The 27,669-nt window shown below is 38.5% G+C and overlaps 1 protein-coding gene across 1 annotated transcript in view; it reads left to right on the top strand.

Moving 5' to 3' along the window:
* The window catches only part of LOC126248611 (uncharacterized), a 214,004-nt gene that overhangs the window by 175,424 nt on the left and 10,911 nt on the right, over window positions 1-27,669 (top strand). Inside the window, exon 9 of the mRNA XM_049949758.1 lies at window positions 23,921-24,308. Coding sequence (XP_049805715.1) covers window positions 23,921-24,308 — 388 coding nt within the window. The remainder of the gene's footprint in view (window positions 1-23,920; window positions 24,309-27,669) is intronic.

Genomic DNA, 27,669 nt, shown 5'->3' with positions numbered 1-27,669 from the left:
CTAGCAAACTTTCATTCACTTGTATAATTGTAGGTGGATTGTATACAAAGGACAATTCTACCCTGTACTTCTCTCCCCTTATTCCCCCATTCTCCTACAGTCTAGTGATGGTTCCTCTCTACATCTACATGATTACACTGCAATTCACATTTAAGTGCTTGGCAGAGGGTTCATCGAACCACAATCATACTATCTCTCTACCATTCCACTCCCGAACAGTGCGCGGGAAAAACGAACACCTAAACCTTTCTGTTCGAGCTCTGATTTCTCTTATTTTATTTTGATGTTCATTCCTACCTATGTAGGTTGGGCTCAACAAAATATTTTTCGCATTCGGAAGAGAAAGTTGGTTACTGAAATTTCGTAAATAGATCTCGCCACGACGAAAAACTTCCTTGCTTTAATGGCTTCCATCCCAACTCTCGTATCATATCTGCCACACTCTCTCCCCTATTACGTGATGATACAAAACGAGCTACCCTTTTTTGCACCCTTTCGATGTCCGTCAATCCCACCTGGTAAGGATCCAACACCGCGCAGCAATATTCTAACAGAGGACGAACGAGTATAGTGTAAGCTGTCTCTTTAGTGGACTTGTTGCATCTTCTAAGTGTCCTGCCAATGAAACGCAATATTATCTATGTGGTCTTTCCAACTGAAGTTGTTCGTGATTTTAACAACCAGGTACTTAGTTGAATTGACAGCCTTGAGAATTGTACTATTTATCGAGTAATCGAATTCCAACCGATTTCTTTTGGAACTCGTGTGGATCACCTCACACTTTTCGTTGTTTAGCATCAACTGCCACCTGCCACACCGTACAGCAATCTTTTCTAAATCGCTTTGCAACTGATACTGGCCTTTGGATGACCTTAATAGACGGTAAATTACAGCATCATCTGCGAACAACCTAAGAGAACTGCTCAGATTGTCACCCAGGTCATTTATATAGATCAGGAACAGCAGAGGTCCCAGGACGCTTCCCTGGGGAACACCTGATATCACTTCAGTTTTACTCGATGATTTGCCATCTAGTACTACGAACTGCGACCTTCCTGACAGGAAATCACGAATCCAGTTGCACAACTGAGACGATACACCATAGGACCGCAGCTTGATTAGAAGTCGCTTGTGAGGAAGGGTGTCAAAAGCTTTCCGGAAATACGGAATCAACTTGAGATCCCCTGTCGATAGCGGCCATTACTTCGTGTGAATAAAGAGCTAGCTGCATTGCACAACAACGATGTTTTCTGAAACCATGCTGATTACATATCAGTAGATCGTTCACTTCGAGGTGATTCATAATGTTTGAATACAGTATATGCTCCAAAACCCTACTGCAAACCGACGTCGATGATATAGGTCTGTAGTTCGATGGATTACTCCTATTACCCTTCTTAAACACTGGTGCGACCTGCACAATTTTCCAATCTGTAGGTACAGATCTATCGGTGAGCGAGCGGTTGTATATGATTGCTAAGTAGGGAGCTATTGTATCAGCGTAATCTGAAAGGAACCTAATCGGTGTACAATCTGGATCTGAAGACTTGCCTGTATCAAGCGATTTGAGTTGCTTCGCAACCCCTAAGGTATCTACTTCCAAGAAACTCGTGCTAGCAGCTGTTCATGTTTCAAATTCTGGGATATTCCATTCGTCTTCCCTGGTGAAGGAATTTCGGAAAATTGCGTTCAATAACTCCGCTTTAGCGGCACAGTCGTCAGTAACAGTACCATCGGCACTGCGCAGCGAGGGTGTTGACTGCGTCTTGCTGCTTGTGTACTTTACATACGACCAGAATTTCTTCGGATTTTCTACCAAATTTCGAGACAATGTTTCGTTGTGGAACCTATTAAAAGCATCTCGCGTTGAAGTCCGTGCCATATTTCGCGCGTCTGTAAATTTTAGCCAATCTTCGGGATTTCGCGTAGTTCTGAACTTCGCATGCTTTTTCCGTTGTCTCTGCAACAGCGTTCGGACCTGTTTTGTGTACCATGGGGGATCAGTTCCATCTCTTACCAATTTATGAGGTATGAATCTCTCAATTGCTGTTGCTACTATATCTTTGAATTTGAGCCACATGTCGTGTACATTTGCATAGTCAGTTCAGAAGGAATGGAGATTGTCTCTTGGGAAGGCTTCTAGTGACACTTTATGCGCTTTTTTAAATAAAATTATTTTGTGTTTGTTGCTAGTGGATTTGGAAGAAACGGTATTGAGCCTAGCTACAATGACCTTGTGATCACTAATCCCTGTATCAGTCATGATGCTCTCTATTAGCTCTGGATTGTTTGTGGCTAAGAGGTAAAGTGTGTTTTCGCAACCATTGACAATTCGCGTGGGTTCATGGACTAACTGCTTGAAATTATATTCGGAGAAAGGATTTAGGACAATCTCGGAAGATGTTTTCTGCCTACCACCGGTTTTGAACAAGTATTTTTGCCAACATATCGAGGGAAGGTAGAAGTCCCCACCAACTATAACCGTATGAGTGGGGTATTTATTTGTTACGAGACTCAAATTTTCTCTGAATTGTTCAGCAACTATATCATCGGAGTCTGGGGGTCGGTAGGTGGAGCCAATTATTAACTTAGTTTGGCTCTTAAGTATAAGCTCCACCCATACCAATTCGCACGGAGTATCTACTTCGACTTCACTACAAGATAAACCACTACTGACAGACACAAACACTCCACCACCAATTCTGCCTAAGACACAAGCACTCCACCACCAATTCTGCCTAATCTCTCTTTCCTGAACACCGTCTGAGACTTCGTAAAAATTTCTGCAGAACTTATTTCAGGCTTCAGCTAGCTTTCTGTACCTATAACGATTTCAGCTTCTGTGCTTTCTATTAGCGCTTGAAGCTCAGGGACTTTCCCAGCACAACTACAACAATTTACAACTACAATTCCGACTGTTCCTCGATCCAAGCACGTCCTGTATTTGCCATGCACCCTTTGAGATTGCAGCCCACCCCGTAATTTTCCCGAGGCCTTCTAACCTAAAAAGCCGCCCAGTCCACGCCACACAGCCTCCGCTACCCGTGTAGCCGCCAGCTGAGTGTAGTGAACTCACATGTGAACTCTACACATCTAGCCTTTCTGTATCCTTTTGCTTTTTACATTTCTCCTTTTTCCTGACAACCAGTTTGTCCATTTTTTTCAGTCCCCTCTTCCCTGTCTTGTCATTTCAATACACTCTCCTTTTCAGTGGCCTGCCCTCCCCTCCTCACCCCCCCCCTTCTCTCTCTCTCTCTCTCTCTCTCTCTCTCTCTCTCTCTCTCTCTCTCTCTCTCTCTCTCCATGTGTTTGCTCACTTTAAATCCTTAAACTCTTAATTCGGGAACCATTACCCTCTGAATCACTCCCTCCTGTGACCAATACAGTATGTAGCAACTCATAAATTTAATGAAAATAAATATTTAAAAGGGAAATTAACTGATAGGCTATGCTAGAACATGCAACACTCATTTTGGCGCACAGGTTTGGTGATTCCAGTTACAAAAACAATGAATGATGCTGCCTTCAAGTAATTGTCATCAGTCACAGTTTCTCCATTTTGGTGGAAAGATTATAGGAAAGAAAATGGAAAATCTCACTGTTAAAATTGGTGGCACTTGAAGGAGGGACACACTGATCTGTTAAGACCACTGTCTGAGAAAGTGAAAGATAAAGTACAAAGTAGATCTATATGCCTGTGATTACAGAAAATCTGTATTCCAGTGACAACTTCCATCTCTCTCTTTAAATGTGAATAAATGCAAGAAAATATCTGTAATAGAGAGAGAGAAAATTCTATTACAAGATCAGCAGCATATTGCATTGTACAAGAATTTAAGTGTAATACCAAGGAACAACATGAAACAAGACAGTCACGTAAAATCAGTTTGAGGGAAGGCAAATGGGTGACTTAGATTTATTTTAAGGGCCCAGTGCTTCTACAAAGGAAGTTGTATACAAGACACTAATGTAACCAGTTCTAGAGTATTGTTCCAGCATTGAATCTTCATGATTTTGTTCTTGTGAAAACCCGTTTAGAGAAGCTGTATTCAAGGAAAACTGTGTAATCATTCTACTGCCACTATCCTACATCTCATGTATGGGTCTTGAGAACAATATGCAAGAGATTAGGGTACATACAGACACACACGTGTTCTTCTTTCACTTGATATGCAAATGGAATAGAACAGAACATCACTAATATTGATGCAAAGTACTCTGTGCTCTGGACTGTACAGTGAGTTTTGGAGTGTATATATAGACGTAAATGAAGATGTTAGCTATCTAACAGAAGAAATCAGTATCAAATGACAGACACAAAATTGGGTGTTCAGTAAGGATTACTGGATGCTGGACAGTCAGCTGATTGCAATAATAGCATCCAGGAATGGGCAAAGCATGTGATACAAGGTCATCCACAAAGCTACTAATGGATTTGTTCCAAAATGTACAGCCTTTTCCACGGTGGAACAAAATTTGTCAATCTACATCGAATAATTGAGGGCTGCTAAGATTTGGAAATAGTCCATCTACAGGAAAATGTAGCAGCATTTAGAATAATTATGACTACAGCCAGGAATATTTTTAAAGAGAGCAAAAAAAGATCATTGCAAGAATCAGTGTGCTCCATAAACCATTCTACTTCCTCGATAAAATTGTGGGAATCAAGAAAGAGGCGTTCTGGAAGAAGATGATAATTTCTACTCACTGTTACATTAAATAACATCCTAGTTTAGAGCCCATAAGATTTAACTCGGACAATAGGAGAAGACAGCATCCAGATAACCAACTCAGATGCCCAATGTCCTTCTCTGCAGCTTCACAATAAAATCAGAATGTAGGATAGGCTAAATTTTATGTTGAAAAACAGATGATGTGTGAAACTGTCCATACACAACGTGTGAACTGAAATCAGCTCTGTCAGAACGTCAAGATGTGATCTCAAATGAAAATACCCTGCTTCCAATGAACACTATTCCAGTAATAGTTTTAGTCACAGATGTGACTTTTCCTGACACTTTTGCACAACCTGTTGTACAAAAAATGACATTTTTGTGAGATCTTTTATTCGATGCATCAGTTAACTACATATTTTCACAACACACAAGTATAAATATAAAAAGAATCTTAAGCAGCACTTCAGTTTCAATATCGTGTCTAATCGCCTTTCAACTTTATATAGAACCCAGACTATGCAACAGATCACGCTCTGACCACAAACTTCATCCACAAAATAGTATAAATAATATTGAATAATAATTTAAATAAACGTCAGCATTCTACTTTACTGCCAGAAACACATTTGCATGAAATCATGTGTCCTGTGCTGCAGTTGGCTCATAGAAGCAGATCGAGCAGACACAAAGTGAAAATAAGAGCAATATTTGGTGATTTTCGTCATCATACTTGCCTACTACAAAAATATGCACTTTAATTCATGCACTAAATTAAAGATACCTCCAAACTGCATTATTTTTGGTATGATTTGTTGTGGAAAAATTTTGGGAAATCTGATGTCGCTGGATAAAACTATTATGTGTAGTCTAAGATAAATGTTTGAAGAGTGCTTCATTATTGTTGGGAAGATTAGGTTTTGATTGAAACCAGCAAGCTTTTGAGAAATATGAAGTGACGAATATCTCAGGCAGAGGTGAAGGGAACACTGAAATGCGCTTGGTTGCACTTCAAATTAAACTAACAACTCAGTTTGTCTACTGTGTTCAAAATTAGAATCGAAGTTTCTGTTTTCACACTACACCATAAATTGGTCATAAAATAAAAGGCTTTTTTTTTCCCTACCAATTAGTTCTCATAGTGAGCACTTATCAGTTAAATAGTGAAGGAATTAGTATGGATGATAAAACAGCTACTTGGTATGCACTATAGAGATAAGAAAACATCTCAGATGCCATCAGTGCGGTTTCTGTTGGTGCCGCTCTGCATTTTATATGAATGGGGCTTTTGGAGTTATCTTCTTATTAGTGCTGGCCTTCCTTTCAGAATGGTATTTTAATTTTAGCACTGTTAATGCACTCTGACATACTTGCACGGTAAAATATCAGCCCTCAAGGGAACTTCCTAAAAGTTACCCTCTTTGCAAGAGACGTGCCCAGTGCTCTCGGTTTGTGTATTACTTTTAAATCTTACAATTTTTTTTTCCAGTCTCAGTTGTTACCTAAAAATAAAATGTCTTAAACTAATTTAACATAGCCTGTTTTGTTTATTGTTCACTGCTGGGGTATTTGGTGGTGGTGGGGGAGGGGGGGGGGGCAAGGGAGGCAGTGATTAGCCAGAAATTGATATGTAATAATACCTTCTTCTGGTGTGGAGCTGTATCTCATTGTTTCTTATGATTGACACCACTGCAGATACTTTTGCACCAGTCGTTATGGTACGAGAATTGTGTAATACACTCTTACATTTGAAGTTATTCACTTAAGATTTTGGCACCCCAAAGCTTCGCTTGAGTCATTGGTACACTGGCGGAGCTGTTGTCAGGCACTACACTATTCCACTATTGATTTTGCCGCTGTTTTTTTTAATGTAATTCACTGCACGAAGTTTTCTGTGTACATGTAAACACCATACACTTAATACAATATGGCAGCCTTGCAGCATGTGACTTGAGTATTGTCTGTTGCATTTTACATAGACATTTGCACTCCTGACAGTCTGGTAGGTTTCCCCTTCTCCCCTCCCCCCTCCAGATTAGCACACCCTAATATTGCAGTAGAATTGGCTTAAGACTACTGAAGAGTTTTGAGTTCTTGAATTTAGATATTTCATTAAGAGTATTATCTCCCTATTTTGTATCCTGAATGAAAATTTCCATTTCTTCCATGATATTTGTTCTTTTGCTTTTCCCAGTTTGGTGCAAAATTTCAGTATTTTCTTTAATTTTCAGAAGGTGGCCTGCGTCTTTAATGTGCATTGCTAATGCTGAATTGTTACATTTATCCAGTCTGTAGCAGTCTAAATGCTCTTTAAATCAAATGCTGAAATTTCTGCTTGATTGGCCAATGGAATATTTCTTGCATTGGTTGCAGGAAATTTTGAAAATGCCAGATGCATCAAGATCTGTGACTGACAGTTTTGTATTGTGAATAAGCTTCCAACTTTGGTTCTTGTTGGTGTTGGTACTTACATTTACATATATGTTTTTGGATAGCCTTGCTAATTTGTCACCACAGATAAAAAAAATAAACTGAACTAACATCATCAAGACGTATTCGACTGTTGGCAGGATAACAGTTTGGGGTGCTGTTTGATGATGATTCTTCAGTTTACTTTTTTTATCTGTGGTGACACTGTATTAATGAGCAAAGGTTCATGTCCCTTGTTTATTGTGGTACATTTTATGATTTCCATTTCTTGTTGGAGTTCTGCATGTTGAAGTGGAAATTTGTTGGCTCAGTATAGCATTGATCTATATGCATGTTTGAGAAAGGAAACGAAGCTGCATATGAATAAATACATGAATAAGAACAGGAAACAGGAACACCCACAAATTTTTTCCCCCAGACTTCTAAGTATAGCTGACATTAAATTCATCTAAAAATAAAGATGATGTGACCCACCACACGAAAGCGCCGGCAGGTCGACAGACACACAACCAAACACAATCACACACACAAAATTCCAGCCCTCGCAACCAACGGCCGCCCCATCACATGTCTTAAGGTGGTTGGCTGAAGCATGAGAAGAGATTCTGAACATACCATTTGAAAGGTATTGGAAAATTCTTTTAGACCGTGAAGGTCGACATTTTAACTTTGAGTCCACATGTGAAACTGAAGTCAAAGACGGAAGCAACGATATTGTTTCAGTGCTCAAAAATGTACCAGGCCGTGAGGATGTCGTCCGGAGGATGTCGAATGATTAAGTAGGTGAAGTAACTGACAACAATATTGTGAAAGTGTTGACACAAGGGGGAGAAACACAAGAAGAGGAGACAAACTTAGATGCTAGGAGAAATCTCATCCCACATTTGGAAGAGTTAAAGACAATTGAGGCATTGCTGCAGCACATTAGTGAGCAGCCCTAGCTGATATCATGTACTTGCATAAATGCAGCATGGCATTGTTTGCTGCTCCAGGCAGAAAATGTGCTTTGTCGGTGCTGCACATTTTCGCGACTTTGACTGTGATAAACTGATGCTCCACTGTTCATCTGCAGCACACCAGTGTAGAAGTTATCACAGAAATCAGCTGAGTAAAAAAGCTGTGCAACTCACACTTTTAATCAAACCATGGAAAATCCGGGATGGAATGTAACAATACTGTGAAAAGGAAAGTTGCTACTCACCATAGAGCGGAAATGCTGAGTCGCAGATAAGCACAACAAAAAGACTGTCACAACTATAGGTTTTTGGGCCAGTAAGGCCTGTGTCAAAATTAGATCACACACACACACACACACACACACACACACACACACACACACACACGACTGCAGTCTCAGGCAGCTGAGTGTAGCCTCAGTTGCGTGAGACTGCCATCGTGTGTGTGTGTGTGTGTGTGTGTGTGTGTGTGTGTGTGTGTGTGTGTGTGTTTGTCATCTAATTTTGGTGTGTGTGTGTGTGTGTGTGTGTGTGTGTGTGTGTGTTTGTTTGTTTGTCATCTAATTTTGACGAAGGCCTTACTGGCCGAAAACTATATTTGTGACAATCTTTTTGTTGTGCCTATCTGCAACTCAGCATCTCTGCTATATGGTCAGTAGCAACTTTCCTTTTCACAACATTGTTACAATTCACGCTTTTATTTATATGTACAAGTTGACTTCGGAATTTTCCTTTGTGTGAGACTGCATATGCCAGATTCATGTGCCGATTTGAAATACTGTATTTACATATTTTACTGTTCGTGTCACTTCCGCATAATATTTGATCAATTGTACCAGTACTCATTTGTATTGTGATATAGTGTGAAATTTTGAACATTTGCAAGTGCCATTAGATTAGATTAGATTTACTTTCATTCCAATTGATCCGTAGTAAGGAGGTCCTCCAGGACCTAGAACATGTCAGAAAAACAATAATACATGACAACTATTTACAACTCAAACAAATAAGCTAATGTACCATTCCACAGGTCCCAAGGAGAATGATAGTCTTTTCTTTTTAATGAACACTGTGTGAAGGAATCATTTTACACACACACACACACACACACACACACACACACAAAAAAAATCAGTTGGTTCTACTGAGAAATTCATCAATGGAGTAGGAGGAGTTAGCCACCAATGAATCCTTTAGGCTTCTCTTAAACTGAATGTCATTGGTTGTTAAGCTTTTTATGGCTGCTGGCAAGTTATTTAAAATGTATGTTCCTGAATAATGCACACCTTTTTGTACAAGAGTAAGTGACTTTAAATCCTTGTGACGTTTATTCTTATTTGTAGTATTGATTCCATGAATTGAGCTGTTGGTTTGAAAAAGTGATATATTTTTAATGACAAATTTCATTAAGGAATAAATATATTGGGAAGCAGTAGTTCCCTAAACAGGCCTCTACAGGTCCCTAAAGAGGCTTCTACAGGATGTTCTTGAGTTCACACCACATATAACTCTTACTGCACATTTTTGTGCCCGGAAAACTTTAGCTTGACTTTATGAATTACCCCAAAAAATAATCCAATATGGCATTATGGAGTGAAATTAAGCTTTTTCATTTTTATATCCCCTATGTCTGTCACAATTCACATTGCAAACAGAGATTTGTTAAGGCGCTTCAGCAGTTCTGTGGTGTGCTCCTCCCAGTTGAATTTATTATCAAGCTGTAATCCCAAGAATTTAACACTGTCCACTTCTATATGCTTCTCACTGTATGTTAGGCATATACTTGTGTGACACCCCTTAGAAGTTCTGAATTGCATGTAGTGTGTTTTTTCAAAGTTCAGTGACAAAGAATTGGCTAGGAACCAGTGATTAATGTCCACAAATATTTTATTGGCCAATCTTTCTAAGACTACACTTGATTTGCTATTTATTGCAATGTTCGTAACATCGGCAAACAAAACTAACTTGGCATCTGGTAATGTTACTGATGAAAGGTCATTGATATACCAAAGAAAAAGTAAAGGCCCTAAAATGGAACATTGTGGGACCCCACATGTAATTAGTTCCCAGTTGGATGATGCTTAATACATATCTCTTTCCTAATAACACCCTTTGTTTCCTGCCAGAGACATAAGATTTGAACCATTTTGCAGCATTTCCTGTTACACCATAATATCCTAACTTACTTAAATGGATATTGTGATTTACACACTCAAATGCCTTTGACAGATCACAAAATATACCAGTTGCCTGCAATTTTTTGTCTGATGATTTAAGCACATTTTCACTGTAAGTGTAGATAGCCTTCTCAATATCAGAACCTTTTAGAAATCCGAACTGTGACTTTGACAGTATGTTATTTGAGATAAGATGGTTATAAAGCTGATTGTACATTACTTTTTCTACAATTTTTGAGAATACTGGCAAAAGTGAAATTGGGCGGAAATTTGATGCTATTTCTTTATCTCCCTTCTTAAACAGTGGCTTAACTTCAGCTATTTCAACCATTCAGGAAATATTCCACTGATAAATGACTGGTTACACAGATAGCTTAATATGTTACTTAACTCAGAATCACATTCTTTAATTAACTTTTTTGATATTTCATCATACCCACTAGATTTTTTTGATTTTAAAGATTTTATGATGGACATATTTCTGCTGGGGTGGTGAGGGTCAAATTCATATTATGGAAGTTACTTGAAATGTCTGGTCTGAGGTATTCCATAGCAGCATCTACAGACCCTGACATCACCATCTCTTCAGTAACCGTTATAAAATGTTTGTTAAAAAGTTCTGCAACACTATACACATCTGTCACCAATGTATCATTTACTCTTAATGCTATTTGTCCCTCTTCATGTCTGATTCTACTGGTCTCCTTCTTCACTACATCCCATATTGTCTTTATTATGTTATCTGATATGACTATCTTTTCCTTGTAATGTATTTACTTTGATGTCCATATTACAGTCTTTAATATTTTGCAGTATTTCTTGCAATATGCTATAGCATCAACATCAGAACTGTTTCGGATTGACAGATACAGTTTTCTTTTTGTTTACAAGATACCCCTATTCCTTGAATAATCCATGGCTTCTTTGTAGACTTTGCTCTAACCTTGGTTAGTTTTGAGGGAAATCAGTGTTCAAATAAGGTAAGCACTGTTAACATCAGTCCAGTGAATATCTCTGAGTAGTGTCCTAAAATAATCAATTATTGGCTTACTGATTACCTGCTTGAGCTCAGATTTAACAGATTTTATATCCTGTTCAGTATTAACATTTAACAGAAGGAACTGCATGTCATGGTCTGAGAGGCCATTGACTATTGGTTTTGTAATATAATTTTGTTCTTTGGCCTTTTCTATAAAGATATTATCAATGGCTGTTTGTGAGCAATTGGGGCACTTTACAGTGGGTATTAAGTTGAATGATAGTGTTACTAACTCGAATAAGTTCTTATTGGGAGAGTCTTTAAGGAAATCTACATTGAAGTCACCAGCAACCACTATTTCTTTGTTTTTGGTTGTTAAATGGGCCAGTACAGCTTCAAGGTGGTTTATGAACAGATTAAAGTTTCCTGTAGGTGCTCGATATACACTTAATATTATGAAGGATTTTTTGTAAAATTCTACTTCTGTTGCACATGCTTCCATATGCTATTCTAGGCAAAATTTATGAATGTCTATGTTCTTAAATTTGTGACAGTTCCTGATGAATGTGGAAACTCCTCCTTTCTCCATTTCTGCTCTACAAAAGTAAGATGCTAACCTAAACCCTGCAATACTTAAAAGTTCTATAACAATGGTCACATGATGTTCAGAGAGGCAGATTATGTCAGCTGGGTTTGAAGACTCTAATTCATCTATGCAGATAATTAATTCATTAATTTTATTTCTCAGTCCTCGAATATTTTGATGCAGTAAAGATAGCTGACATTTCACATTGACTGAGTTGAAATTGGGTAGAGTTGAAATATCTGCTGACTGTTGAAAATTATTAACCAATAGCTGTTTATGCTGATGTAATAAGCTAGAATTATGTTTTTTGGTTTCTTTCTCAAACTGAATGTTTGTCTCAGTCCTAACCTCTCTTAAAATTTGGTTAATTTCTGTCCTCCTTACCCTAAAAAAGGGTCTTGTCTGAACCCTATAACCACTGGTATTTTATCACTCATGATAGTGCCTCTCGCCTTTAACTTCCCTGCTAATTTCCCAGCCAGTTTACCCTTCCCTTTCCCGTTGAGGTGAAGGCTATGCCTAGTATAATCCCACCTATTGAGAGAATTAACAGGAACCACATCATCCTGCACCTGACATAAGCAGCCGTTCCAACTCCAAATTAACTCTCTTGACAGAAGAGGTCAAATGAGGTCGGTCATGGTGCCCAAGAACAGATACAAACTCAACACTAGTATGCTTCGATGCTGATGTAATCTTTGCCAGGTCACACTCTATACTGTACCCAGGATCTCTGTCAATACTATTACCTGCCCCATCCGCAATAACCACGGTGTCTTCCTTAGCGAAATCTTTGCAAAGTGATCCTAAATCCTCGCTCCATACCAGCACTAGGTTTAAAAAAATTGGTGACATGGTATTGTGATCCTAGTTCATCCTGCAAAAGTTGGCCAACACCTCTTCCATGAGAACTACCTAACAACAACACTTTCTTTCTCTTTACTGATTTCCCTACATTCTTACTTTTCAATTTGCTGCTGAAAGTTTGTTGTGCCCTGTCTACACCTGCAACTGCTTGAGGCTCACCAGCTTCTAACTGATGCAACAGGTGAAATCTATTTTCCGCATTCACCACGAAGCTGTCAGACAAAGTTCTAGGCCTGTTCCACCTGTTGCCACTTCCCACCTCTCTTTACCCTTCTCATTCCTTAACCTGTCAAGATCTCCCCTGGCATTGTCTAACTCAGCCTGAAGGGTGGCAGTTTTCCCCTCCTGTTCTAGCATCTTCTTATCTCTACTACATATCCTATAAAACCACTGACGTGTCTCATTTACTTCCCCTAGTCCCATGCCACCACAGTCACCCACATGGGAAAAACTAAAACACCTGTCACACCAAAGCCCTGACCTAACACTTCTACTGCAAGTCAAGCACTTTTCACTCATGATAAACATAATAGTTTATTAAGAGTAAGTCAGTTAAATTACAGACAAACACGAAAATATGGTTCCACAAATTTGGCCTATCCGCAACTGTGTGTAAACAAAAACAACAGTGCAAAGTTTCTGAAACAAGAACTTAAACTTTACACTACCTTCCGGAAATGTGAGTTAAATAGTGAAGAGGTACGCTACAGTTAAATTGCTGGAGAGAGCAAAGAATAACTAAAAGAAATTCTATAGATTTGCTGCGGCAAAACGTAAACAGAAAATACGACTGTACGATCTTTTCACGTTTTCTGCTATATTACTTAACGAAAAATGAAACCTTTAATGGTACGCTTAAAAGGCACACTAATACACCTATTTACCACGTAATCAGTACTAAACTATATGTTTTTATAATCTAAAATGACTTATTTTTACGAGAACACCAAAACTCGCGCAAGTTGCCTGGCTGCAGGGCTGCCAACCATGATGAACTCATCCTGTTATCAACAGTTGCAGCTTGAACAAATTTGTGCTCTTTTAAAATGTTTGAAAATCGTAGGCCTATTCTCATTCAAAATAGTCATTCTCTAGTTTCATTGTATTATTATGTGAGAAATCGATTATTTTTTAGATTTTTCAGATGCTTACAAAACCACATTTTTGCAGATTTTCATAAGTTACCAGTATGTATGTTGTGGATAACTTATTTCATATTAAATCAGTGTTTGGGATTCACAATTACTGCCGGAGAATATATCACTCCAAATTTCAGTGTATATTGATGCAATAAAAACCTAAATTTTTGAGAATTTTCGGAAGTTACCTATGTCCTGTACATAATCTAATTCATAGTAAAATGACATTTGTGATTTAAGTATTGTAGCAGATGTTGTAACTAGCTTATTGTATTACAGTTAGTTGTTGCTTTTAGAGGAGTATGCATTATCTACATTTATCCTAAATTAACTCTATTTCTGAGTTTGTTGTCATCTATAATTAACAATAAAAAGTTTTAGGAAGATAGTAATTTTAACCACAGGTTTTTCTGTTGTCTTAATTATTTGTTCACTGTCCTGTAATACAGTGCACCAGCCACAGTGCAACCCCATTGTGAATGCTGTTCTTCAACACAGGATGAGCTGGTCAATGTCGGTAAACAACTGGAAAGTGCCCTGACTCCTGTTAAATGATTAGCAACTACTGCGAATGTGTGTTGGAAGAGTTCCCAAGAGTCATATACCTCTGGTGCCGGTACTAAAGGTACCTCAAGTACTATCCTCTCATGTGAATTTTGTCACTTCTGCAGGATGTACAGGATCATTACTCCTCCAGTTGGTTGGGAGTGGCATGCCAATGGTAGATATAGGTGTCCTGTACAGGGAAGATTGGGACCAGGGTGCACTTTGGATGTTATACTGATCCCCCTAACCAACAAGTTCGATGTGTTGTCTTTAACTGAAACTGAGTCAATGGGATGCACTTTTCCAGTTTTTGGGGGACCTGCTTTGTCCTGTGTCAAGAGGAAGCAAGTGCAAAATTGTAGGGCAATTCAAACGTACAGTGAATGATGATGCCCCTTAGGGAAATCACAGCAAGGGGCAGGAAAGAACACTGGGTGCATGCAGTGTTTATGCCTGTGGGTCTCCTTCAGTGTGTTGAAGAGCCTATTCCGACAGCCATTGAGGGAACAGGATGCAACCAACTGCAGATTCTGGTGCATGTTGGAACAAATGATGCCTGTTGTCTGGGCTCCAGTGTCAGAGAAGGTTGAGAAGACGAGCTTTGCACACAGGATATCACCAAGACTCACAGTTTGCAGCATTGTCCCGAGAACTGATCATGGCCCTCTGATTCTGGATCGAGTGAAAGGCCTGAACCAGATACTTTGATTGTTCCGTGACAGCTAGGCTGTGACTTCCTGGGACTTGTGCCATGAGGTTCAGAATTGTGTGGGCCACCTAAATGAGCCAGGTGTGCACAACACATCAGAAGCTCCTACCCAGGTAGCTGACTGCACACAAGGCAACTCTCCATCTATTCCAAGTAACTACAGCAGTTGGAGACTAAGAGGTATAAATGTAAGATTCAAAATAATGCGCCCCCCTCCCCAGGCAAGAGTATTAAAATCTTATTAATTAACTGCTGAAGCATTCACAGCAGAGTAATAGAGTTTGGAGCACTCCTGAAAAGCAGTTAAACTTGCATAATACTAGGTACAGGAAGTTGGATAAAACCTTAAATTGATAGCTGTGAGATTTTGGGGGGAAATCTAAGTGTATATTGAAGGGTTAAGCTAATGGAGAGTGGAGGCAGTGTATTTGTCTTAGTAGACAAAAAACTCAAATCCTGTGAGATAGAAATTGAAGCTGCATGTGAGATTGTTTAGGCAAGACTCCATATCAGGGCTGGGCATAAAATGGTAATTGTATCCTCCTGTCACCCAACAGAATCACCTCCTGATGTAATTGAAAACTTTATAGAAAACATCAGTTCATTTATGTGTAAGTTCACCAATCACACTGTAATCATCTAGACTTTAATCATCCACAATCAATTGGGAAAATTACAGTTTTGTTAGTGGTGGGTGTGATAAGAGATCCTGTGAAACATTACTAAATGTCTTCTCCAAAAAGTACCTAGAACAGATAGTTCAGAACCCCACTCATAAAGGAAATATATTGGATGGAATGGTTGTGACAGCAGTGATCAAAAGACAACGGTTACACACACACACACACACACACACACACACACAGTAAACTAGATAAAAAAGCAGTAGTGTCGTATCTCAATGAGAAACTTGAAACTTTCAGCACCAAGAGCATGTAGAAGAACTATGGCTCAAGTTTAAAACAAATAGTTGACCATGCATTGGGTGGATATGTACCCAGTAGAACTGTTCATAATGAAGGGACCCTCCATGGTATACAGTCACCATAAAGAAAATTCTAAAGGAACAGAGACTACTGCATAATAAATGTAAAACAAATCATAGGACCATAGAAAGAGAGGTGCTGAATGAAATGCATCCAGGTGTAAAGAGAGCAATGTCTGAAGTCTTCATTAACTACCATAGCAGGATATTGTCATCCTAAACACAACACAAAGAAATTCTGGTCATGTGTAAAGGCTGTTAATGGCACCAAATTTAGTGTCCAGTCACTTGCAAATAAGACAGGAACTGAACCTGATGGTAGCAAACCAAAAGCTCAAATGCGTAACTCCATTTTCAAATGTTCCTTTACAAAGGAAAACTCAGGGGAATTGTCCCAATTTAATCCTTTTACCCCTACCAGCATGGATTCTGAAAACATCGATCATGCAAAACCCATCTCATGCTTTTCTCACATGACGTGCTGAGAGCTTTGGAGGCAGGCAGATATAAGCAGTATCTCTTGATTTCTGAAAAGTATTTTACTCGGTACCACATCTACACTTACAATCAAAAGTATTATCATATGGGATATCATGCGAAATTTGTGTCGGGATTTACGATTTTTTGTTAGTGAAGACACAGTGTGTTATATTAGATGGAGAGTCATTGTCAGGTGTAGAAGTAACTTCATGAGTGCGCCAGGAAAGTATGTTGGGACTCTTACTGTTCATGTTGTGTATTAATGACCTTGCAGACAATATTCACAGTAACCTCAAACCATTTGCAGATGATGGAGTTATCCATAATGAAGTACTGTCTGAAAGAAGCTGCACAAATATTGCCAGATCTTGATAAGATTTAAAAATGGTGCATAGATTGGAAATTTGATTCAAATGTTCAGAAAAGTAAAATTGTGCACTTTACAAAACAAAAAAAAGTGATACAAACAAACAAAAATGCAGTATCCTATGGATAAACTGTCAGCAAATGAAATTTTGAGTTGGCAGTCTTGTACAAATACTTGGATGTGCAACACTTTGTAGAGGTATCAGTTGGAGTGATCACATAGGCTATGTTGTGGGTAAAGCCAATGGTAGACATCAATTTATTGTAGAATACTTTGGAAATGCAATCAGTCTACAAAGTAAGTGGCTTACAAATCACTCGTGCGACCCAACCTACAATATTCTCAAGTGTGTGGGAACCATACTAAATAAGACTGATGGGGGATATTGCATGTGTACAGTGAAGGGCAGCAGGAATGGTTACAGGTTTATTTGACCTGTGGGAGAGAGTTAGAGAGATGCTGAAAAAACTGAACTAGTAGACCCTTGAAGATAGATGTAAACTATTCCTAAAAAGCCTATTTACAGATTTTTGAGAACCAACTTTAATCGATGACCGTAGGAATATACTAGAACCCCCTAAATACTGTTCCCATAGGGATCATAAGGAGAAGATTAGATTAATTACAGCACACACAGAAGCATCTAAGCAATCATTCTTCCTGTGCTCCATACATGAATGGTATGAGAAGAAACCTTTATAACTGGTACAGTGGGACATACCCTCTACCATGCACTTCACAGTGGTTTGCAGACTGTAGATGTAGATGTAGAACAGGGCTAAAGGAGAGAGAACAGTCATCATCAGAGGCTTCCTTAAAACCTGAAACCCATAAATTTCATCTCTCATGTTAAGCTTTTTCATATGTGTGTAACCATTTGTACTTTATGATGCCAGATCATTTCGTTTCCTCTAGTGATTTTTGAAGGGTGCAGTGTGCACATAAGAAACACTTATAAATATCCTGTGTTTCATAGGAAGTCAGAAATTATTAATAAAATTTTGTTTTAGTACAAACCCCTGCTTAAAATATTTTGGCAGCTGAAACTAGTTTCTATAGACTGGTAGAGGGAATAGGTCTGAAACAGAGAGTTTTAATGAATTCTTAGGTATGCACACTGTCCTGTTCTATGCATCTGAAACTAACCACTAATAGGGCTACCCCCCATTTTAGTGTAATTAGTTGGTTCAGGACAAAACTAAAGAAGCCTCGGACAAGCGCCGTCATGGTCGGGGACGATGTTTGAACCCTATGCCCGCCCACAATGGTAACGACACTGCTAGCCAACTGGAAAATGATTTAAATCCAAATAGAGGTGTTTTGCAGGATATGCTTCCTGCAACCACCCTAGAAGGAAAAGAAAGACAGAGGATGAGATGGTCAGATGAAGTTAATCGACACCTCATGTTCTGTTATTACCAAGCAACAAACCTAGGAACCAACACAACTGGATACAGATCACAAGTATACACAACATTTATTATCAGATACCCAGAATTAAAATTTTTAACAGAACAACGACTAGCTGATCAGATCCGTGTAATAATCAAAAATAACAGGATACCCCAGTCAGAATTAGAAAACATCAAACAACAAGTACAACAAATACTGGAACAAAATAATGTGCAATCAGAAGAAGAAGAACATACAGTAATGGACTCAAACATCCCAGAGCAAACAAACAAAGAACAACACGCATCAATTAAACAATCAGAGGAAAACGAAATCTTAAGACAGCCACCAGAACAAGCACAAATAGAACACGAAGTGACACACATGTTAGATATAGAAGAAAAATTTCAGCTGACATATATAGAATACAAAGACACAAATACAGACATTAGACCATTCTTGCATAGACCACCACATAACCCACAAGTCGAAACAACAATAAAAACTATCAACACAATCATACACAACAAAATAAATGAAAATACAACTATGGAAGAGTTACAACTACTGGTTTATATAGGAGCACTCACTACACTAAATATACACACTAGGCAGAGATCAGAACCAACCAACACACAGAAGAAACCCACAAAACCAGCATGGCAACACAGGCTACAGATCAGAATAGAAAAACTGAGAAAGGACATCGGACAGCTAACACAATTTATAAGAAATGAAATGTCAGAAAAAAAACGAAAAAAGTTAGGTAAAATCTCACAACAAGAAGCGATAGAGCAATTAGATGAAAAGAAACAGAAATTACAAGCATTGGCCAAACGACTTAGAAGATACAAAAAAAGTGAAAATAGAAGGAAACAAAACCAAACATTCAACACAAACCAAAAGAAATTTTACCAGACAATAGATAACACACACATTAAAATAGACAATCCACCAAACATAACAGACATGGAACACTTCTGGAGCAACATATGGTCAAACCCGGTACAACATAACAGGCATGCACGGTGGATACAAGCAGAAACAGACACATACAAGATGATACCACAAATGCCTGAAGTGATAATTTTGCAACATGAAGTCACCCAAGCAATTAATTCTACTCACAATTGGAAAGCCCCTGGAAAAGATAAAATAGCAAATTTCTGGCTAAAGAAGTTCACCTCAACACATTCACATCTAACTAAATTATTTAACAGTTACATTGCAGACCCATACACATTCCCTGATACACTTACACATGGAATAACTTATCTGAAACCTAAAGATCAAGCAGACACAGCAAACCCAGCTAAATATCGCCCCATAACATGCCTACCAACAATATACAAAATATTAACTTCAGTCATTACACAGAAATTAATGACACATACAACACAGAACAAAATTATAAATGAAGAACAAAAAGGCTGCTGCAAAGCAGCACGAGGATGTAAAGAGCAACTGATAATAGATGCAGAGGTGACATATCAAGCTAAAACTAAACAAAGGTCGCTACACTACTCATACATTGATTACCAAAAAGCTTTTGATAGTGTACCCCACTCTTGGTTACTACAAATATTGGAAATATACAAAGTAGATCCTAAATTGATACAGTTCCTAAACATAGTAACGAAAAATTGGAAAACCACACTTAATATCCAAATAAATTCAAATAATATCACATCACAGCCGATACAGATTAAGTGTGGAATATACCAAGGAGATTCATTAAGTCCTTTCTGGTTCTGCCTTGCCCTGAACCCACTATCAAACATGCTAAATAATACAAATTATGGATACAATATTACTGGAACATACCCACACAAAATCACACATTTGCTATACATGGATGATCTAAAACTACTGGCAGCAACAAATCAACAACTCAACCAATTACTAAAGATAACAGAAGTATTCAGCAATGATATAAATATGGCTTTTGGAACAGACAAATGTAAGAAAAATAGCATAGTCAAGGGAAAACACACTAAACAAGAAGATTACATTGTGGATAACCACAGCGACTGCATAGAAGCGATGGAAAAAACAGATGCCTATAAATATCTAGGATACAGACAAAAAATAGGAATAGATAATACAAATATTAAAGAAGAACTAAAAGAAAAATATAGACAAAGACTAACAAAAATACTGAAAACAGAATTGACAGCAAGAAACAAGACAAAAGCTATAAATACTTATGCTATACCAATATTGACCTACTCATTTGGAGTAGTGAAATGGAGTAACACAGACCTAGAAGCGCTCAATACACTTACACGATCACAATGCCACAAATATAGAATACATCACGTACATTCAGCAACAGAAAGATTCACATTAAGCAGAAAGGAAGGAGGAAGGGGATTTATCGACATAAAAAACCTAAATTATGGACAGGTAGACAATTTAAGAAAATTCTTTATAGAACGAGCAGAAACTAGCAAAATACACAAAGCGATCACTCATATAAATACATCGGCTACACCATTGCAATTTCATAACCACTTCTACAACCCTTTAGATCACATAACATCAACAGATACGAAGAAAGTAAATTGGAAAAAGAAAACACTTCATGGCAAGCACCCGTATCATCTAACACAGCCACACATCTATCAAGACGTGTCCAACACATGGCTAAGAAAAGGCAATATATACAGTGAGACGGAAGGATTCATGATTGCAATACAGGATCAAACAATAAACACCAGATATTACAGCAAGCATATTATTAAAGATCCCAATACCACAACAGATAAATGCAGACTTTGCAAACAACAAATAGAAACAGTAGATCACATCACAAGCGGATGTACAATACTAGCAAATACAGAATACCCTAGAAGACATGACAATGTAGCAAAAATAATACATCAACAGCTTGCCTTACAACATAAACTTATAAAACAACACGTTCCCACGTACAAGTATGCACCACAAAGTGTACTGGAGAATGATGAATTGAAATTATACTGGAACAGAACCATTATAACAGATAAAACAACGCCACATAACAAACCTGACATCATACTCACCAATAAAAAGAAGAAATTAACACAACTAATCGAAATATCCATACCCAATACAACAAATATACAAAAGAAAACAGGAGAAAAAATTGAAAAATACATCCAACTGGCTGAGGAAGTCAAGGATATGTGGCATCAGGATAAAGTTGACATTATACCAATTATACTATCAACTACAGGAGTCATACCACACAATATCCACCAGTACATCAATGCAATACAGCTACATCCAAACTTATATATACAACTACAGAAATCAGTAATTATTGATACATGTTCAATTACCCGAAAGTTCCTAAATGCAATATAACACATACCATACAGTTAAAAGGAAGTGACGCTTGATCAAGGTCCACGTCACTTTCCATTTTTAACCAGACTTAACGTCTGAGAAAGTAAAGAATAATAATAATAATAATAATAATAATAATAAGGCAGCACAATAAAGTGCACAAAAAGTTAATACTTCACTAGCCACACCTTCAAAGAAAGAAGACTGTCTGCACTTTTACAATATACTTATTAGTTTGCTTTTTGACTGAGCTTGTGAGAAATTCTTTTGTCAAAAGCCTGTCTTTGCTTACCAGTGGTTGAAGCAATGGTAGTTACAAAGATTCCAGACAGGGTCTTTTATAGTTCACAATCTTTCCCAGAATGTCTGAACGAAACAAAAAGGCCCAAACTGGGCATCCGGCAGCCTTGTAAAGACAGATACGTTTTCCCCCATTAACGTTACTGATATTATTGTAGATAGGTACTGTCAACTTCTTTTGGGTGAATCTTGCTGCGGGGACTGTTTGTGAGGCATCAGTAGTGATTTGCTTTAAAAAAGTGCAATTATTGAAAGGTAATGTATAATCTAAATACACATATCAAAAAGAGTTGTGCATCACCTCTGTTCCGAAAGTTCCGGAACCTATACAGAAAATTGGAATAGAGAGCAACATAAACATCATTTCTGCCCTTTTTATTGGTCATGAAAACCACACATTGCACATCCATAGAGCGAGACCTTCAGAGTTGGTGCTCCGGAGTGCTGTACACACCGGTACCTCTTAATACCCAGTAGCACAGCCTCTTGCATTGATGCATGCCTGTATTCGTCATGGTATACTGTCCACAAGTTCATCAAGACACTGTTGGTCCAGATTGTCCCACTCCTCAATGGCAATTCGGTGTACGCCCCTCAGAGTGGTTGGTGGGTCATGTCATCCATAAACAGACCTTTTCAATCTATCCCAGGCATTCGATAGGGTTCACGTCCGGAGAACATGCTGGCCACTCTAGTCGAACGATGTCATTATCCTGAAGGAAGTCATTCACAACATGTGCACGATGGGGGCACGAACTGTTATCCATGAAGGCGAGTGCTTCGCCAATTTGGTTGCACTATCAGTCAGAGGATGGCATTCCCGTATCGTACAGCCATTACGGTGCCTTCCATGACCACCAGCAGCGTACGTTGACCCCACATAATGCCACACCAAAACAGCAGAGAACCTCCACCTTGCTGCATTCAGTGGACAGTGTGTCTAAGGCATTCAGCCTGACCGGGTTGCCTCTAGACACATCTCCGGCAATTGTGTGGTTGAAGGCATATGCGACATTCATTGGGGAAGAGAATGTGATGCCAATCCTGAGCGGTCCATTCAGCATGTTGTTGGGGCCCATCTGTACCGTCCTGCATGGTGTCGTGGCTGCAAAGATGGACCTCGCCATGGACATTGGGAGTGAAGTTGCGCATCATGCAGCCTATAGCGCACAGTTTGAGTCATAACATGTAGTCCTGTGGCTGCACAAAACATGGTGGCATTGCTGTCAGGGTTCCTCCATCTGTAGGTAGCAGTCATCCATTGCAGTAGTAGCCCTTGGGCGGCCTGAGCAAGGCATGTCATCAACAGTTCCTGTCTCTCTGTATCTCCTCCATGTCAGGAAAATATCGCTTTGGTCCACTCCGAGACGCTTGGACACTTCCATTGTTGAGAGCCATTCCTGGCACAAAGTAACAATGCGGACATGATCAAACTGTGCTATTTACTGTCTAGGCTTGGTTTAACTACAGGCAACACGAGCCGTGTACCTCCTTCCTGGTGGAATGACTGGAACTGGTCAGCTGTCAGACCCCTCTGATGTGTCTGTGATGCAATATCCACAGTCAACATCTCTCTTCAGGAGTTCTGGGAACCGGAGTGATGCAAAATGTTTTTTTGATGTGTGTATTATGGCAGAACAGATTGCAAAGAATTCCCCCCCCCCCCCCCCCCCTAGAGATGAGGTTCCTTGCAGAAGTAAATCTGTGATGACAGGTCGTAAGTCATGCTTGAGTAGCTTAATTGGTTGAGCACTTGCCTGAGAGAGGCAGAGGTCACGAGTTCGTGACTCGGTCCGGCACACAGTTTTAACCTGCTAGAAAGTTGTTTGTTAGTTAATTTATGTTAAACTGTACTTTTTTTGTGCAATCAACTCTATTTCATATTATTTATGCTTTAATTTTTCATAATTCATTTGTTTGAAAGTTTAAATTTCAAGAACAGTTGTGCATGTTATTTCTTGGTTGATATTTTCTAATTTTTGTCACTATCCATCAATATTACAGGACAGATTTCTAGATTACCTTGGCCTGAAGAACAATACAGAAGTCGATTCTACTGTGCAACAAAAGAGAACATCTAAAGATGTGAGATGGAAGGTTGCTGGCGTGAATTTTACTCGTTGCTGCTCCATTCCTGTGTCTTCTCCTCTTGGACTAGCTTTACACAGGAGAACAAAACCGTCAACTGTTTCCTCAGAAGTTCATCTAGGAAAAGTGGAAAGACATTGTGTCGACTACACGGACTTTCTTCCACGAACACGTGAAGCCAAGCATTCAGATGGTCCATGGCCTACCACTTGGAAACGAAATAAAACATCTACAAATGCATGGGCCCATATTTACAAATTCCCTAGGAAACATCTGAGGTGTCGTCCTCCTGTACCAGACACAGGTTAGTAGTTCTGTAGATTTTACTGCTTCCAGCTGCAAAATAAATAATTAATAGTGGCATTAACATGAGAATTTCTGATTGCTATGTGATATAACTTTTCCAATCAGTAAGGTTTCATTGCAGTTTCTGTTGTTGTAATGCTACAATATTCATACTTACAGATCTTAAAGTAACTTTTGAAACTGATATATTTATTCGGTGAGTTATTACCTGTACTTTGTAAATTATTTATTTTCCACCAAGGACTTAACATATTTATATATTTGTTTCAGTGTTGGTGGTGTGAAACATGTACAGGTACTTCCATTTGAAGTCAGAGACATGGAATTTTATCATAATGTCAACAGAAATCATCAACTGCATGCATATCAATTAAAGGATACTGATCTACTTCTCTCATGTGTCACTTGTGTTTATGGTGATGTACTTCACCGGCAAATTTTTCTTCTCTGTGGCTATCTTGTAGATTTCCAAAGATAAATCATTAGCTGACTTTTAGGATTCAGCAGCACATTTGTATCTGTTGGATTCCAAGGCAGGCCGTGAGAATCAGTGTGTTCTGGAATAAGATAGTTGATTGCTTAATTGTTGATGAGATAGCATATAAACAACAGGAAAATATTCCTAAATGGAAGCCGTAAATATTAATAAGGATATTTGTGAATTAAAAACATTACATTAAGTGCATACTGATCTTGCAAGTTTTCCATTATTATTCTCCATTAAGGGGGCAAGGGGAAAAAGGAGGGGGTGGGGGGGGGGCATGGTTGCAACATTAAGCTTGATTGATCACACATGTAGTATATGTTACTGATGATAGAATTGTAGCAACCAGTCACTGTTTATGTTAACAAATTTATTTTGTTATCTTTCACTAGTTTGAGTGTGGTTATCTGCCAAAATATGAACATAATTTCTATCTATCTATCTTCCTTCCTTCCCTCTTCTGTATACATGTAAACTGATGTCCTGTGCTGCACTTTGTGTGTTCAGGCTGATCTCAGGAACTCTTATAGGTATATTGATCTGGTTTTGACTGATAGACTGATTCACTAGGAAGGTTCATGAGCATGATTTATAAATATTCCATAGAAATTGCCTGAATGATGACAAATCACAGTGAAAATTGGGTCATTGCCACGTAGGAGTCAGTACAGCCACAACAACTCCAGAGAGCAGTGAAGTTTGACCGAAATTGATGTTGGTGGTTTAGCAGTAAAGGCCATGCCTGGAACCGAAAGGTCACGGGATTGAATACTGGGCAGACCATTGATTTTTCACATTGCCTTTTAAGGTTGCATTCACCTCTCAATGATGTGGTGATTTGCCAGAAACAAAATGTGGTTTAGAAGCAGTGTTAAACTGTAGATCCCCTTTCCATGGTTGGATAACTGGTTAGGGACACGCAAGTCACCGAAGTGACATCCAACCAAAAGACTTGTACCAGACCATTGTGCCACACACTATTATTATTATTATTATTATTATTATTATTATTATTATGAGCTTAATTTGTAAGTCTGTGCATATGTTTCCTTATATACATCTTATAAATATAAGTCCACCAGCACATTTTTCTGCCTGTATTTACAGCCTCATCTCAGGAACTACAGTAGGGGTTTTGATACTTAGGCCAGACTGGCACTGGAGGCGGAAGGTTCTCACAAGGCTCAAATGTTATCTGTCGCATATTTCATTGGCATTTGCATTATCACTGTGCCAGACAAGTCATCCGCCTGTAGGCACTTGAGTGCTACCGGTACAAAGCCAGGGTGGGTTGCTTGTACATAATAAACAGTGTCTGCTTATCATTTTGCATCTGGTTACAGCACAATAATGCACATCTGATAGGAACAAGAAGTTTCAATAGATTTTGTTTCACATTGTCGACGTGTGCAAATTTTACCAGTAGGTAACGTATGTTTTCGTACAGTGTTGTGTCCAGGACATAGAATAATGGTACAGATTTATCATGTATTAAAATCTACTTATAGAATACGTATTTTATGTAAATAGGTTATGGCAAATAAGAAATTTTAACAGCTGAAAATTTCGGGATGTAGTAACAACAATAAAGGAAAGATAGATTTATACTCACCACATTGAGGAGCTGTTGATTTGCAGACAGGTACAGTGAAAAAAAAGTTAAAATATTTGAGCTTTCAGACACAGTCTGTTGCACGAAACAGAAAACACATGCACACGCAGCCACTGCCTCCCGGTGGTGGGAACTGACTGCAGTTCTTCAGATCTATTATAAATTTCTAGAGATGTGAACAGCTAGCAAATTGTGTCATTACCCAAAATGCTTTTAAAATTCATTCCTACGTTTACAAACTGGGAAGTGTTACACGTGGTAATAGCTGCATCCAAGCGATGTTACTTGACCCATGGCTCATCATTGAGAGGGACAGGGAGAGAGTGAGTTCAAAGCAAACAATACAAAATACTTGCTGCTGGTTATGGGCTTGTGAATAAAGTTGTACAGTTAGAGCACGAGAGAAAGCTAATGAACGTGTTTTACTAACTTCTCCTTCAAGGGCACATCCATCACCTTTTACCGCAACAACAAATTTTAATTTGTGGGAAATCTTTGACAAAGAATTGGCAAATAGCACAAAAATTAAGATTCAAAGGCTATGGCTATCATTAACATCACCAACTACAGTTCAGAAATGTTGCTCTGAAGGGCTGGTGATTCTCTGTCATAGTGGGAACAAATAAAACTTCTTTATTCACTTTTATGTTCAGTGGTCCTAAAAAGAGTCTATATGCCAGCAAGTTCATTGCCTTCAGAAAGGATAAACACAGGACAAACTATGAAAACAAGTCAATTGAGGCCATTAAAATTTTCATAAATGTTCCCTTTACCATTTTCACTTTTTAGCCTCTGACATACAGCTGGTAATCCATTTAAGGGCTGCAAGACTACTGGGAGCCTATTTTAATCTCAGTTTCATTTGCTGGAGCTTAAAAAATTTCTGATCCACACGAGTTTGGCATGTATAATTATACTCAAATATTTCAATTTTTAAAATGGTGACCTTTTAATTATGTATATAACACATACTTACTGTTGTTATTATTATATATTCTTAATTGCAATGGAGTATGTTTCACGAGAAATAGTTTTAATTATAGACATTTTATGAACTTTCAAGTTAAAAAATTTCTACCTTACTTTTTATCCAATATTCTAAAACATTGTTATAAAACATGGGTGTAAGCAGTGGGAGAAGGGTACAGCTGCATGCGGCCTCTCAGAAAAATCTGATGTTCACAAACTGAACTTGCATCATGCTGCATCACACAAACAGATGCAGCACTTCAGTATCAGTTTGAATAAAGGCGGAATATGCAA

Source organism: Schistocerca nitens, chromosome 3 (genome assembly GCF_023898315.1).
Source record: "Schistocerca nitens isolate TAMUIC-IGC-003100 chromosome 3, iqSchNite1.1, whole genome shotgun sequence".
In the NCBI taxonomy this organism is placed as follows: domain Eukaryota; kingdom Metazoa; phylum Arthropoda; class Insecta; order Orthoptera; family Acrididae; genus Schistocerca; species Schistocerca nitens.
The sequence above is the reverse complement of the archived record's forward strand: the minus strand, read 5'-3'. Positions and strand labels throughout refer to the sequence as shown.